The sequence below is a fragment of the Melospiza georgiana genome, chromosome 3 (genome assembly GCF_028018845.1).
Source record: "Melospiza georgiana isolate bMelGeo1 chromosome 3, bMelGeo1.pri, whole genome shotgun sequence".
Classification (NCBI taxonomy): Eukaryota; Metazoa; Chordata; class Aves; order Passeriformes; family Passerellidae; genus Melospiza; species Melospiza georgiana.
In genome coordinates, this window is record NC_080432.1 from 9,862,924 (window position 1) to 9,878,256 (window position 15,333).

A 15,333-nucleotide genomic window follows, 5' to 3' on the forward strand; every position below is an offset into this window, starting at 1 on the left:
ATGACAGTTTGGCTTTTTTTTCATTATGGTTTAACTGGCATCCAGCAGCTGGAGGATTCTCTGTCCTCTCATATCTTTCACTGCCTCAAACACAAAAGGCATTACATCACTTTTCTCTACATAAAACAATTTTTAAAAATTATCAATGTCAGAGGAACTGCTGTTCTAACACATGGAAACCTTTTGTGCTTTTCATTTGTGCCTCTCCTATCTTGATTGGTGAGAAGTGTAGGTAATTCCTTAAGCTATACTAACATTCCATGTACAGATTTTTTATGTGAATTAACCAAATGCAGAAAACCCAAGAAAAAAATAATAGTCTGAGATTAGGGACATGTTGTAACATAAAGTCTCAATTTTATGTGGTGAAGAAATCAATCCCTATTTTTGATTGTGTTGTGTTGTGATTATTTTACTAGTGTGGCCCTGGGACTTTGTACAGTAGTGCGCATTCTGTGTTTGTAGGGTTTGGTGACAATGCGGAGTTGTCACCAAGCTTCAGCCAGTGGAAGAGGCAGAGCTCTACACTCACGTGGTGGGGACAAATGCAGCATAAGCTGAACCCAACCAAGAGTGTTTTCTTTGTTTTTCATAGTGTATTAGATTGATGGGTAAATTATAGCTAGCCTCTATCATGAGAAAAATGGGGTTTTTTCCTGGTTTTTTCCTCCTTTTTTACTCAGAAGGCTTGCTGTTGATGGTTTCCTAGTGGATTCTTCAGTGTTAGCCCTTTTGATACATTTTGATATTCTTAATAGTTAGTTGTTGTGAGTCTTTGTGTAAATGGGAAAGACAAAAATAATTGTTTCAGAACTTTTTCAACTTTTTCTTTTATAAAAATAACTTAGGTTTTTAAGTTTGTAATATGAAACAAAAAAGTGGTCCCTATTCTCCTGTTGTGGTCTTCTAAAATTTGATTTGACTGTTGTTTTTCTGTCATATATGTGTTATACTGTACAGTCATGTTCTTTTATAAAAGCTCAAAATCAGATTCCTAACAAGTCTGGAATCTGTGGCTGTACTTGGGGTAATATTTCATAGCATATGTCCTTCCTACAATGCAGTGATTGCTTCTTCAATAATTAGAGATTATCTTGTGATTATTTTTTTCTTGTTTGCTACAGATAAGGTGTGACACTTAGTAGGTTTTTTCTCACGGATGAGATACCATAATCATTTGTCTGGGACCACTTCCATTCTGCCTTGTGTATTCCTGTTGTTTATTTCTATTTAATTTGTTTAATTTCATGTCATTTCGAATTTTACTAGAGAATTGAGCATGGCTCAGTATTTCCAGGCTTAACTGTGTATGCAAAGTTTGTTTCTGAAAGTCTTGAAGCCTGTAGAGACAGAAGCTGCTACAAACCAGAGCAACAAGCTAATGAAGATGGACAAAATAAAAGGCTCCTTCTCCTTCCAGTGGGAAATTTATTGTATTTAAGCAGCCTGGACAGGGATCAAAATGTTTTATGGAACCTCTTTCTCTGCCTCCCCCTCCCCCTTTAAAAAAAGGGAGTGAAACCAGAAAGGCAGTGTGCTGAATGTAAAATATCATGTAGAGAGTGGCATTCAGATGGTTCTTTCACTAAGAATCTCAGATGAAAACACCCAAAACTCTGCTGATACCATCAACACATTAGAGTGTGATAAGGAACCTTCGGGCCTGTATCTCACCTATGTGTAACACACAAGTTCTGGACATTTGCATCCGTACTTAAAACTTGTTTTGACATCTTCAGGCAAACAGCTTTTTCTTGTTTCGATGCCTGTCATAGAAAAATGAATTCTGAGTTCATGGAATACAGTCATTTTTGAGAAGCTCCTAAAAAGCTCATGTAGACAGAACAGTTACTTGAAGTACCTTTTGCTGTTTTAAGTGTCCTGACCATGCTTGGAGTCCTGTCTGCTGTCTCTGGTATTTCAGAATTGAACTCTTGGTAGAAATGAAAATTTGCTTTGTATTTTCTCATAATAATTAGACTGCTTTGAACTCTGCTTATCAGCCTAATCTGAATGATTCTTAAATTGTGCTCATGATTTTCCCAGTCTCCCCTGCCTTTTGTGTTTATGAGCTCACAGCTGAGGTCAGGGGTACACTTTCTAGGTTGGTTTGAAATAGTGCGCTGAAGCATCCCTGGTATGTTTGCAGGCAGGAGATGTTTTCTCCTAGGTAATCTACAGATTTCTGCTGTGCAGTTGCTTGGCTAAGAGCAGCATGTGATTATAATTGTTGCACAAGTTGCATTTTCATCAAAGGAGTGGTTATATTCTCTGAGATTCCTCATGTTCTCCTTGTTGGTCTATCTGGAACTCTCCCTTCTGTTGCCTTTTAACTCAGCTATTAGTTTTTAACTTTAACTCAGCTATTAGTTTCTTGAGGCATTTACTGGATTGCTTGTAGTGCTTTTTTAACTTTCTACACCTATCTCGATTTGACAATACAAGAAACCTCAGCAGCTGCAAGCAAAGGTTAATCTTGTACTGCAGGAGAGAAATCTGATTACTTTTCCTAGAAGACCCCTTTTCAAAGACTCTCTCTTATTACATATATTTCTTCAGAAGTAACCAGGTCTGCTCAGGCATCATCTTAACCATTAAAAACCTTCCCAACAATATTAGGTCAACAAAAAATTAGTCAAGCTTTAAATCTATGCTATCATTTGACACAGACCTTCCAAGTATGATTCTCAGCCTAGAAATCACTAGACAGTATTTTTCTTCATGGTAAAGGAAGAAGGATGGAATTTTTTTTTTCTTAACCACATAGATGTATGGAGTCTTTAGTATCAGAGAAAATTGAGTTCCTCTCTGTCTCCATGGGACAGAGAAAAATATAATGGGAAAACTGAGTCTATGGCTGAATGGGGAAACTCACTTAATGTCCTCCTTTTCTTCAATTACTAGAGAAAATACAGATGTTGCTGACTCTTGTTCAGGCTTTGCCTGGCACTCCTTGCTGGAAACACTGAGGCTTTCTAGCACAGGTTTCTGATGAAACCTAATCAAAGCATTCTCAGTGTGACATCTTTGATCAGCTGTTACTGAATATCTGCAAGACTGGAGGACAATGTACTATCTCAATTCATTTGATTCTACTTGATTTTTGAGAGCTGCTTAATTAACTCAGGGTGTGGGGCAGGCAGAAATCCTTTGACTTCTTTAAAGGTATTTATTGGGATCCAGTTTCTCTTTGTTTTGGGTTAAATAGCTTATTGAACATTGTAAGCTTGAAACAGATGCAGGTGACCTTCCTAGGGAAACTGATTGTGATACATATCCTCAAACCAGGACTGACTGTCAAAATGCCTTTCTTATGAAAGATTTTTAGGTGGATTATCCTAAGAAAAGAATGTTCCAGAACAGAAGAATGAAATTCTTTCTGAAGCCTCTTGGAAATTCAGACTTTTTTGATCCCCATGTGAATTCTTCACTCCCATTCTGATTACGTGCAGTCTGTTTAAGTGTCACAGTGGTGATCCCAGAGGAAGAGATCACTTCCACGTGTAGTAATGGGGTAAGAGCATGGGAAGGATTTACCATGCCTACACATGGGAAAGATTTGCCAGCCCTGACTCAGAGCAGCTGCTATTGCCTGCTCTTGTTTGTGGTGCCAGCAAGGCAGAGAGCGTCATCAAATCAACCTGATAAACTTGAGTTTTTCCAGATAAACCAAGAGCTAACTTCTTTGAAGTTAGATTGGTGGGCTGTTGATGAGAAGTAAACAGGATGACAAGGACAGTGGAAAATTGTCACTGGTTTTATTGTTCATCAGCATTTGGTATGCAATGTGGAGCTTCACAAGATTGTGAAATCATGCTACGTGTCTTCCATTTTCTCTAGTTTATTACAAAGACTGGAAACTAGCTACTGCCTGCTGGAGCTGGTTATTGCATTGCAATTTGATGAGCCCAGATCTTCAGATACATTATTTTTTTTTAAGAGCTCTGCTGCTGCTAGATAATCCTCTCTCCAGGGTCCAAAAGGAGAAGTCAATAACAGACACATTCTGCTAGAAGTTGATGGTCCAATGTGTGTTAGATTAGTGAAAAAATAGCCTTTGAGTTTCCCCAAGGATACTTTGAGTGGGTACATGGAAGTGTCTAAGCAAAATGTCAGATGGTGGTCTGGGTGTGTTCAAGGAAGGTCGTGTGCCTTGCCAGCACTGAGTATTTGCTTAGAGAATCGACCTGTGTGAGAGGATGTGACAGTGGGACTACACCTGTTCCTTTGCCATGAATAGACATTCATTTTGTAAATTAATGAAATCTTTTCTTAATACTATGTCTCTCTTATGAAAACTCTTAATTTTAGGGTAGAGCTGTCCACTCTCCTGTGTTAGTACTTTGATGTACCAGATGCTCACTACTCTTTATGTTTGGTTTTAGTTCATTTCGGTTTTGGGGTTGTTTTCCTTTGGACGTAAGAGTTCTGCAAGTCTCTCATTCTATTATAAGGTACTTGGAGAGCAGCATGATGTAGGATAGGAAAATTTATCTGTGCATACCTGAAAATGTTCATTGTGAAATGGAAGTTATGGCCAACGTGGATTAATTTTCTTGATTTTCCCTTTTTCCTTTTTTTTTTTTTCCAAATATCAAACTTCTTAACCTTACTTATGCTGTGTGCAGTGTTTTAATGAAAATCCCTGCATTTTTTTCACTTTCTGTTATGATGGAAAAAGTTAAAGCATTTGTTTCTGTGTAAGTTCAAAGTAGTGGTGTCTGGTAGGGGAAGCCAAGATGCTGAGGTACTGGGGAGCCAGTACTGAAGAAAGAACTCTATCTAGAGTGCTTCTGAGATTCATGTAATAGGACAAGAAGTCTGAGAGAAATCCTTGAAGTTAGGGCTTGGGAGTGCTGAAGATCCAAGCAATGTAAGACTTGGTTCCTCCAGGTTACTCAATTGGCAGCAGGTTTCCCTGTCACTTGGTGGAGGAGATCTGGGGTCTGTGTATTGAAGTAAGGTATGTACCATGCTATGTGTGGTAGTTCTGTATATGCCTTGAACTTCTTTTGTCTCTCACTGGACCAAAGAGGGGAAAGGCTTTCCAGTCAGCAGTTTAAAAATGCTGGCATCTTTTGCAAAGGACTCTTTCAAAAATGACTTGAAGTTTCTACTTTCTTTGCTAATATGTCACTGAATTACTCATAAAAGGAACATTTTGCTTGCCTAGGCAGATAAACACAGTAAAATTTAAATTTTTTTACTAATTTGTAATACTGTAATTTGGACAGGTTTGATATTAAATAGTCTGAGTGGTGGGGATCTTTTTCTTTTATTTTGTAGGAAATAAGAGGTCAGATGACTCTCTTTGGGTTACAGGCAAGAGTGTTGCTTGTGTACTTACACTGACATGCCATCATTGTGAAGACATCAGCAATCCATTTGTTTCATTACCTTACCTGTGAGTTGCTAGATAAACTTGGTCACAGATAACACTAACACAAGTGACTGACTGTGACTCTATAGCTTGTTTTGTTATTCAGTGGAGAAAATATGCTAAGGTCATGAATTAGTGTGAGTTTACCAGGAATTAAATTCATCCATAGGGTATTTATCAAATCTTGGGAAAATGTAAGTATCATAAATCATTTTTCAGCCTTTTTCTTGCTTGTTACATACTTCTGACAGATGATGTTGCCCTCTTACTGTGCTCAGGAATTGCTTTAGTAACTTGATTTTAATTCCTGTACTGTATGTGTGTTTGTTTTTTTTTTCCCAGATGGGAAATACTTTGGTCTGAGGCACCTACAAAGGTGAATGGTCCTCAGGCTCGGCAATTCACACCTTGTATCAAGCAGATAAACTTCCCCACAAACTTGATCCGACTGGAGGTGAACAGCTCCCTTCTGGACTATTACACTGAATTGGATGCAGTGGTACTACATGGTGTGAAAGAGAGGCCTGTGCTTTCACTTAAGACTTCCATGATTGATATGAATGATATAGATGAAGATGAGGATGAAGAAAAATTTGCCTGTGGAATGGATGCCCTTAATAAACAGTTCAGCATTGTTACCCTCAGGGAATGGCCAACTAATGGATATTTTGATAAGCTGCCTTATGAGGTAAGAAAAGCATGTTTACCCTCAATCATTGTCTTGATTGTTAAGGGTGCAAAGGTGCTTTACAGAGTATTGGTCAGGATTGTTGTTTTTTCCCAGTTCCTTGCATTCCTTGTGAATCTCCTGCATTTACTGTATAGGTATGCCTGAGTTCTGTAAGTCTGTCTGCTTCCATGAGTGGATGTTAAGTATTTTCATAGTTACTGCACTCTTACTTCTCAAGGATCTTTGCACTCACACAGTTTTTACACCAGATACTGTAGTGTTGAATTTCCAGCTCTTGAACTTAAAAGCTTTTAGCAGTTTTCCAGTAGGTTTGTAGTCCTCATGCTTGACAAAGAAAATACACAGAAGAGATATGAAAAGATTCAGTCAACATCTGGAAGTGGAAAGAGTTTGCAATAGGCTAAAAGTTCTTTTTCCTGTTTTCTCTCTTACAAAACTTAGAGAGCTTTGTTCTTGAAAGTGCCATAATATTTTAATATTATTATTAAATGAGCTTTTCCCATCCAGCTAAGTTTTGAATTGTGGTGCAGGTAAAATATGTTATAGCTGAACTTCAACACACTGTCTTCTTTTTATGCTTGCTACTTTTTATTCTGTCATTAACACAGAAAGCAGTTGTGAACAAACTCCTTTCAGCTCCCCTGGCAGCACAATGGTTGCTCGGAGTGTGTAGATGAGTATTTTCTTTCCTCTAATTTCCAGTATAATGAAATTGTGGAGTATGATTGCTGAATACCATGTGCAGGCCAGGCAATTCTCAGGGGGATACAGCTGTTTATGAAGGCTGTTACCCTGACTGGAGTAAGAATTGAGAGATGAAACAATTATCATCACCTCTCCTGAAATGAACTGTTGGCACATCGTGGAAAGGAGCCTTTACTTGCTGGTCAGACTCGGGCAGAGGCAGGATTGTTCCTGCTGCAGTCTGGCAGAGCAGCAGGTGTTCATTCATTCAGCGGTAGCTCAGCAAATGCTCAGAGAGCTTGTGGCTTGAACCAGACTCGCTTTTGAAAGGGAGGGTGAGGTGTGCTGCCATGGATTGGAGGGTGCTTGCAGAAATGCCTCATCTAATCAAATAGTATTTCAGTCTTACCACATCTTTTGACTCTAAGTACCCCAGTTTGACAAATGAAGGCCATGCTTGGGTGACCATCCAGCCTAGTAGCCTGCAGAAGTTTGCTGTGCTTGTAAAGAGAAGAGAATGTAACAACTCTTACTGTCTTCTCTTGAAACTTCTCTTGAAACCAAACCTCTTGAGTTTGGTTTGAGGTTCTTTTTTTTGTTGATGGAGTGGAATAATAAATAAGGAAACTAATTTTATCATGAGTTAGCTCTTGTAGTGTTTGGTTGTTTGTTTTTTTCCCCAGAGTACACATGGTGTTTAATACATTTTACTGTTGATGCTTGCATGGCAGTACTGAAGTAAAGAAAGTACTTTGCATAATTGTATGAAAGTTTGAAAACATGTTGGTTTTAGTAATTCAAGGAAATTAACTGCAGATAAATCTTCATTTAAATGTAGGAATTTTTCTTGTTTGAGAAGGCTGGATAAATTGATTTGTAATATACTAAAATATCAGAGAGATTGATCAATCTCTTTTCTTTCCCACATGATCATAGGATCATGAAGGTTGCAAAAGACCTCCAAGATCATTGAATCAAACCATACTGCTTGATTACACATATTAAAATTTTAATTTAGGAAGTATTTGTGTAGTCTTGTTGCACCTATGAACTTCTGTCTCCGTATACTTTATTTTGTTTTTCTGCTCTTCTTTTTGTCTACCAGCTTCCTCTTTTATGCATTTTTTAGCATGTTTGGTTTCATGAATAAATTTATATGGTCTGTCGATACCAAGAACATCTTTTTCCTTCTGCCTTGGTTTAAAGAAACTGAAAATATGAGTGGAATATTTGTCAGAAAACCATAAAAGACTATTTCTGTGCTGGTTTTGTGACAGCAAGAATCCCAGTCTCCTACTTTCTAGTCCAGCTGGAAGGGTTGGGCATTGGAGCAACAAAAATGTTGTACTTGGAGGTCGGACAATTTTTATCACATTGGATATGGAAGCAGTACTCTGCATGCTCTGTTTAAGACTGACAAATGTCAACTTTTTAGGGGAAGTGTTCAAACTGTGGGTGAAGTAAGGCAATTGCTGACTCCTTCTGGTTTTGACTGAGGCATTGCATGAAAAATTGCGCCTTTTCTGTAGGTCTGTATTGATTGTCCATGTGCAACTGCCCTAAGTTTTCATAAATGTGCCTGTTCCTTATTTGAGCTGTTTGAAGCTTTTTCATACTATCCTCTGTACTTCACAAAATATACAAGCTGAGTGGGTTTTGCAAAGTAGGCAGCAGTTCCTCCAGCCTTTTATTGTTTTTTTGCCTTTGTATTTCTGAAACTTCCATAGACTATCATTCACAGGCTATGTTGTTCCTCAGAATGGCAATAGGAATGGTTTGCTGCTGTATAAACTCCAAAGGCATTTTAGAATTGCTCCTGTCTAAAAACAAAACCAAAAAAACCCCAAAACCCCAAAAAACCGTTCAGCTTCCTGGGGCACAGACTTCTGCAGAAGAAACTGTAAATTTTTAGATGACCTAGTGAGAGAATTTTCCTTCCCTAACCCTGGATGGTGTTAAGCAGCTGTTAATTAGCTGTGAAGTACTTGTACTGTCTGTGATCTCTTCTCCAGAACTACCCTAAAATTGAGGAAGGATTTTAGAGGAGAGACTTCATGCCCTGGTCTCCCCTCCCAGATCATTGACCATCTTATTCTGCTTGCCAGGTGGAAGGAGTAAGGCCTTAGTCTGAGTTGGCTTTGCAGGAATGCTTGAAGTCTGAAGGCCTGACCAAATTCAAAGCTTTTGGGAAAGCTGAGGAATACCTGCATAGCATCCATGTTGTGCATTTGAGACTCACCAAGATGTGCTGGCTACTAAAAACTCAGTTTATTTTTCTCCAGAGAGGAGAGTCAGAAGACTCTGCATGCTCCAGTCCAAAATATTTTTTGGTAAAAATTTTGGTATACAAAGATATAAATTACATCTTTGTCATTCCTTGAAGTCGAGTTTCCCAAAAGCTGCCAACAAGCTTTATGAGCTATTCATGTCTGCTGGTGTTCACATGCACTAAAAAATGTGTGTGTGTTTGCTGGTGCGAGTCGTACTGTGTGGAACCAGGGATGTGTGTTTTCTTAAACTATGCTGAGAAATGTCAAAAGCCCTAAAATACCATCTTCTTCATGTCTTCTGTCTTTGTCTCTTTGTGCACATATCCTTTGTCCTTTACGTGACCATGTTTTAATATCAGTTCTAATTAAATGGATTCTAAGCTGTAGCAGCTCTAGCTGCAAGAGTCAAAAAATTGCAGATTGTTCATTTGTCTGTTTCTGAATGAGTGGTTTGCATAGGCCAGTGTATTTTTTTTATTGGAAAACCATTTCGTCTTCATCTGGAAGAACTGAAAAAGGAAATTTGTAGAAAGTGCGAGTACTGTAGGTTTGACCAGCATCCAGACATTCTTTTCTGACAAAACCAAGTTGAGTGTTATTGTGCTCTACCAAGAGAAAGTATTTTATAAGTACAAATGGTTGTTGCTTGCTGTTTTTCAACAAAAAAGCTTAAAAAGTCAAAACTTCTGGTTCAGTAAGCAAAGTTATACCCTCTGTACTGGGTAGTGGAAATTCTGTGTGGGCTTATAGGCAAACTTTGTAGTAGGTAAGAAGCTAATTTTTTTTTAACAATATTTTTTATTTGGTAGTTCAAAAAATACACCTGGTTTAAAGCTAGCATGTGCCTTATTTTCCCTGGAAATGGGAGAGGAAGTATTCTTGTATTCTTAGTCCATCATAGCCTAAAAAGGCAATCAGGGTTGTAGAAATTATATTTTCTTTTCTTTCTGTTCTTTTTCCAATAAACTTTATTTTTACTGATTGATTTATAAGAAAGTGTGAAATAATAATGATTGTCATAATTTTTCACAGTAAAAACCGTGAAAAAAAATCACAGTAAAAACTGTCTGTGAGAAACTACATTATGAGATTAGCTTTCAAAGCAGATACTCATTTCTGTAGCATTCTTGGAATCACCACGAACACAGCATAGCACAGTTCAGCACATCATGTCACAAACTCATTATGATATCAAATTGTACTTTATGCTAGGGTACACAGACACAGAAAGTGTGTTCCTGACAGACACCAGACTCCAGGCTAATGGTGATTAATGGTTATTAGCCTGTACGTTTTGAACCTGTTATTTTTGTTTAATCAAAAGCCAGGAAAAAACCACTTTATAACATAATAACCTAGGAGTGACATTTCATGGTGTGTTTTCATTCCCTATATTATGAAGTAGCGCAAATTCAGTAAAAAATAAAGATAGATTTTTTTATTGAAATGGGGGCAATTGCATCTCAGGTGTGGAAAGACACTCTGTGTGTTACAAAATACTCATTGAAGTAATCAGTTAGTGTAAATGGACATTGTTCAGTCATTTATAGTTTCATTCACCATTCTCTGTATTGCTCAGAAGTTACAAAATAGCTTTTTTCTCACTGAATGAAGTTTGTATTACTTTGCTTTTATCAGATACTATGTCACATTAATTGTAGACATAAATTCTGCTAATTGTGCAGCCTCTGCTGACATTTCAGCTCTAGAAACTATGGGAGAAAAATCTGAGGAAAAAGGCATTAATAAAATAGATATTTAGCTGACTTACATAGTGTGGATTAGCTGAAAGTTTGCAAAAATCATGATATTAACTTGGGATTATGTCTTTGTTAGATCCTAGTTATTTTGGATATTTTAGGTTTCAAAATGTCAGCAGGTTCCTAAATGTCAGTTTGGTGCAAACTTTGCTGATTTTAACGCAACTGCAGTTATTAAATGTGCATATATATTTTTATATATGCTGTTACATTGAAATATCTCTGCTGGTTCTCTGCATCAATCTGAGTTGCAGAGACAAAAGTCTGGGCTGTTTTTAGGGAAAGGGACATGCAAGGAGAAGAGAAGATGAAAGACTTGAAACCAAGTATGAAAGAAACTGGAGTATATCAAACACTGTATTTTTGCATTGGAGTTAAGCTGAAATGTTTTAAGATACGTAGATCTTGTTGGAAATCTAAATACTAAATCTGGAGCTGAGTAGGAAGTAACATTTTCCATTTTGCAGGAAGTTGAATTGTTTTGTTGTTCCAAAAATGAAGGGGGGAGGAGGGGAGGTGGAAAGTAGCTGCATAATAAAGTGATGCATTGGAAGTACAATCTGTTTGGATCTCACTAAAAGCTCCATTTTCGTTTTACGTCACAGATTTTATTCTGATTTTTGGCGGATTTGTCTTATGAATCCTTCTAAGATGTTAAAATGAAACGTTGGTATTTTGAAGGGACAGGATTCTCTTCCTTTAGAGTTGATTTGTGAGTTGTAGTTTTTTCATTTACTCTGATTCATTTTGGTGAGTTACTCTTTCCCACTCTGCTTGATAACAGTCAGTTTAAGTTATATAACTTGAGTGCAGGTACTTACATCTGCTAGAGACAGCTCTGGTAAAGTAAACATTAATTTTTAGATTTCACTTTTCAAGTGCATTTTCTCTCAGTTCCTAAGCTAAAGGGGATTTCTTTATTTTGTCGGGCGTTTTTATTTCCTAAAGAGAGTATTTGTGACTGTGTTGATCATTCCTTGGAAAGGAAAACAGAGAGGAGGGATATTTCTTAGTTGCTGAGTGTGACATAAGTTATTACAAAAACTGTTACAGTGATGCTAGTCAGAAAGGCTGGTGATTATTTTGAAGCTGAGATGATTCAACTGATGCAGTTAAAAAGGGGTTTTGCTGTTCAAATTTTACTCTGGTGTAGAACAAAAATGCTCTCAAAGTATTACAGAAAGGGAGAGATCGTAAAAGGAGATCTGATTATGTTGAATTTTTTACCCGGTTGCATAGTCCACAGGAGAGGATATAAGATAGAAGACAAAACACTGATTTTTAAAGCAGTGAGAAGAGGAATAAATCTGAAATTGGTTTAGGGTGTGGGGAAACTGGGACGTGATATAGTTTTTCCATGTACTTTGCAAATATCTCCCATCTTAAAAACCAAACACAGAGAAGAAGGAGGATGCCAGTTCTGTGTTCTGCTCAATGAAAGAGCAGACTTAGTGAAAGGAAATATATAAACATAGTGTTTACGTATGTATCACTGTTTAAATTAGCATGGGTAAAGAAATTTTTGATTTGAAAGCTTCCTGTCACTTTCATATGCTGATCTGCTTTTTCCTTTCTTGTTTAGCATGTTGTCAAATTGAGAAGGCAGTGCAGTTCTATTTAATAGTTAATTGATTTATTTGAGAAGTTACTTTCAAGTAAAAGGTTTTACTTTCCTTGGAGTTAGAACACATTTTCTTATTCCTTTGCAGTTTTCCCTTAATGTTTTAAGTGCTATATGACCATCTGTGACTTTTTCTTCCCTGTTTTTTAATATAGCTCATCCAGTTGATTTTGAGTCACCTTACAGTGCCAGACCTGTGTAGACTAGCACAAACTTGTAAGCTACTGTATCAACATTGCTGTGACCCTCTGCAGTACATTCATCTCAGTTTACAACCTTACTGGGCAAGGATTAATGACACATCCCTGGAGCACCTACAGTCTCGCTGCACACTCATCCAGTGGCTGAATTTATCTTGGACTGGAAACAGGGGAGCCATCTCTGTTTCTGGATTTAGCAGGTCAGTGTCAAATGTATAGAAATGTTTTGACAAGCTCTGTTTGCAGAGCTGCTGCACGGTAGTTTCACTAAGTATTTGAAACTTTATTAAAAGGCAAAAAATGTATTGGATTTACTGTAAAGGGTGTGAATGTTATGATGTAGAAAAAAGGAACAGCTGAAACAGTAGGAGATACTAAATATAGCAGCAGAAGTCCATAGCAGTCTGAAGAATCTGCATGTTCCAAGCTGCTTGTGTCTGAAAGGCTTCTTCCAGGGGGAGCAGTGTTTTGCTTTCTTCTGGGCTTCTGAACCACTCTGCTAGAACTGAGCTATCAAAAATCCCTCTCGCAAGGAAAATGTTTGTGGTTCTTTGTACAGATGAGTCATCAGTAGGACAGTATTAGAATGGCTGCAGTAATAAACTGATTGCATGCTCACATGGTATGAGCCAAGTAATCACTGGAGTCCAATGTAAATGCAAATATTTTCATAAAAGTGATTTAAAACATTAGCCCTGTTGGAAAACAGGGGGGTTGCATGTGCAAATTCCAATGAGCTGAAAATATGACTGTGGTGTAGGTCATTAAAATAGCAAATTTGCAGGGATTCTTCTCTCTGTAACAGCCATGTTCTCTGCTTTCTTAAGATATCATTTCTTGCTTCTTTGCTCATTTGCATTAGTTAAACAGCTTCTATCAATGCATTTCATTTAAGCAAAAGTTGCTGCTGCAACGAAGGGGTAATCAGCAATGGCAGGTGAAAGCAGAAATTGAAAGAAATAAGAAACAAAAGAAATTGAAAGAAATAAGAAACAAAAATGTTTAATAGATCTGAAAACGTTCTCTTAACTCTCATTTGTTTTCTGAATAAAAAGGTTAACTCAAGTATGCAGACATTTTCTTTCCTTTCGTGCCTAAGTTCCTTACCTGAGGAAGTAAAATATTTTGAAGAAATATTTTGTCAAGATGACAAAATGGGAATGTATCTTCTGTTTTTCCAGACCCTCCAGTATAATCCAAGAATTCTGTGCCTCTTTTGTGCTTATTGGTAGGGAAAGAAAATATACATCAGTTAGTTGAATTGGGTACAAAAATTTCTCCTAAATTTGGATTTTGTGTTAGATGCTTTATGCAGAGGATAAATATGCAAGCTTTAATTGAGAATTCAACTCTGAAATCATGAAGTGCCTGCTCTCTGATGCTTAGCTATTAAGTCTGTCTTTTGAAAACTTAACATATGTGAATCTTCGTGGCAACTTTTTTCATTTCCATGATTTATTGTTTTTTTAGTATACAGTACTGCGAAAAGTCTTCGTAGTATTGTAAGAAATTATTGCCAGATTCAGAGACTTATAAACTTTACCAGTCAGAAACTGGCATTTCTGACTTCTACTTAGTTGAAAATTACTATTACTAATTTTTTTTCTTCAGTGCTGAATTACTAGTAACATGTATATGCATACAGTGTTTTTAGATAATAAATATTCATTATTTGTATGTTAATACTCTGTAAGTAAATTAAATATGTAAGTTTCTATTTCTTATAAGGAATGATATTTATTTGTAACAAATGGGAATAAAAATTTGACATTGTTGCAATTCTGAAATTGTGTTGCAATTCTGAAAAAGTGTTTCTTGGAAGAGATGGATGCCGTGTCGGAATGGGAGGTGCAATTCAAACATAAATTTTAGAAGCAAAGTTATAAGTTAAATAATTTGCATGTCTAAACTGTGCTTATCATTTTCCTTGTGGAACAAAATTTCTCCACTGTAACTAGGTCTGGTTTTAAACTTTTTTCTGTTATAGAAATGATTTTGCAACCTTTTCTTCTATAAAAGCCTTTTCTAGTGAAATCCCCAGCCTAAGTTTTTCTTTTGATGGTCTTCATCAGCACGTTTGTCAAATTTGCTGACCTCTAGGAGAGGAAAATTTGCTGCTTATTTGCTATGAAAGTATCTACTAATAGAGGAGACTCATTAGAACAAGATTTGCTTTTAATAATTTTTCCTTTTGTCCAAAACCAGGATACGTATATTTTTGCATTTTTCTCAACATTTGGAATTACAGTTGTCAGTGTTGAATTCAAAACTGGTAGAGTTGGTTTAATTCTTACAGTTGTACAGTTTAAGTTATGATTTCTACAAGTCAGGGTATGTTTAAATGCTATTCTTGCTTAAATCTTATTTTGGAAAATATCTTTCAAAAATGTTTTTATCTGTTGTTTCTTACGACAGTCTTATAAGTAGTAGCTTGTATAAATTTGTCATTTTACAATGTTCATATATGCATGAAATGATTGAAAATACTAAGAAATGATTGAAAATACATATTTTCTTCAGAAATGTGTTAGAGTGAAAAGAAGTTAAAAGCAATTTTAGGGAATGTGACTGGAGCAAATACTGTATTATCATGAGAAGACAGAATGCTTCAGGCATATGAACATCCTGAGGCAAAGCTGAAGGTATTTTAACTTATTGATAAAATCTACTCCTTAGGGCTAAAAATTACTATCATAAATTTTTCATTTCAGCATATAATATAAATTA

At 36.7% G+C, this 15,333-nt stretch overlaps 1 protein-coding gene across 1 annotated transcript in view; it reads left to right on the forward strand.

The window, feature by feature from the left end:
- The window catches only part of FBXL4 (F-box and leucine rich repeat protein 4), a 62,475-nt gene that overhangs the window by 10,160 nt on the left and 36,982 nt on the right, over positions 1-15,333 (forward strand). The window contains exons 4-5 of the mRNA XM_058020282.1: positions 5,723-6,068; positions 12,562-12,806. Of these exons, the coding sequence (XP_057876265.1) occupies positions 5,723-6,068; positions 12,562-12,806 (591 nt within the window). The remainder of the gene's footprint in view (positions 1-5,722; positions 6,069-12,561; positions 12,807-15,333) is intronic.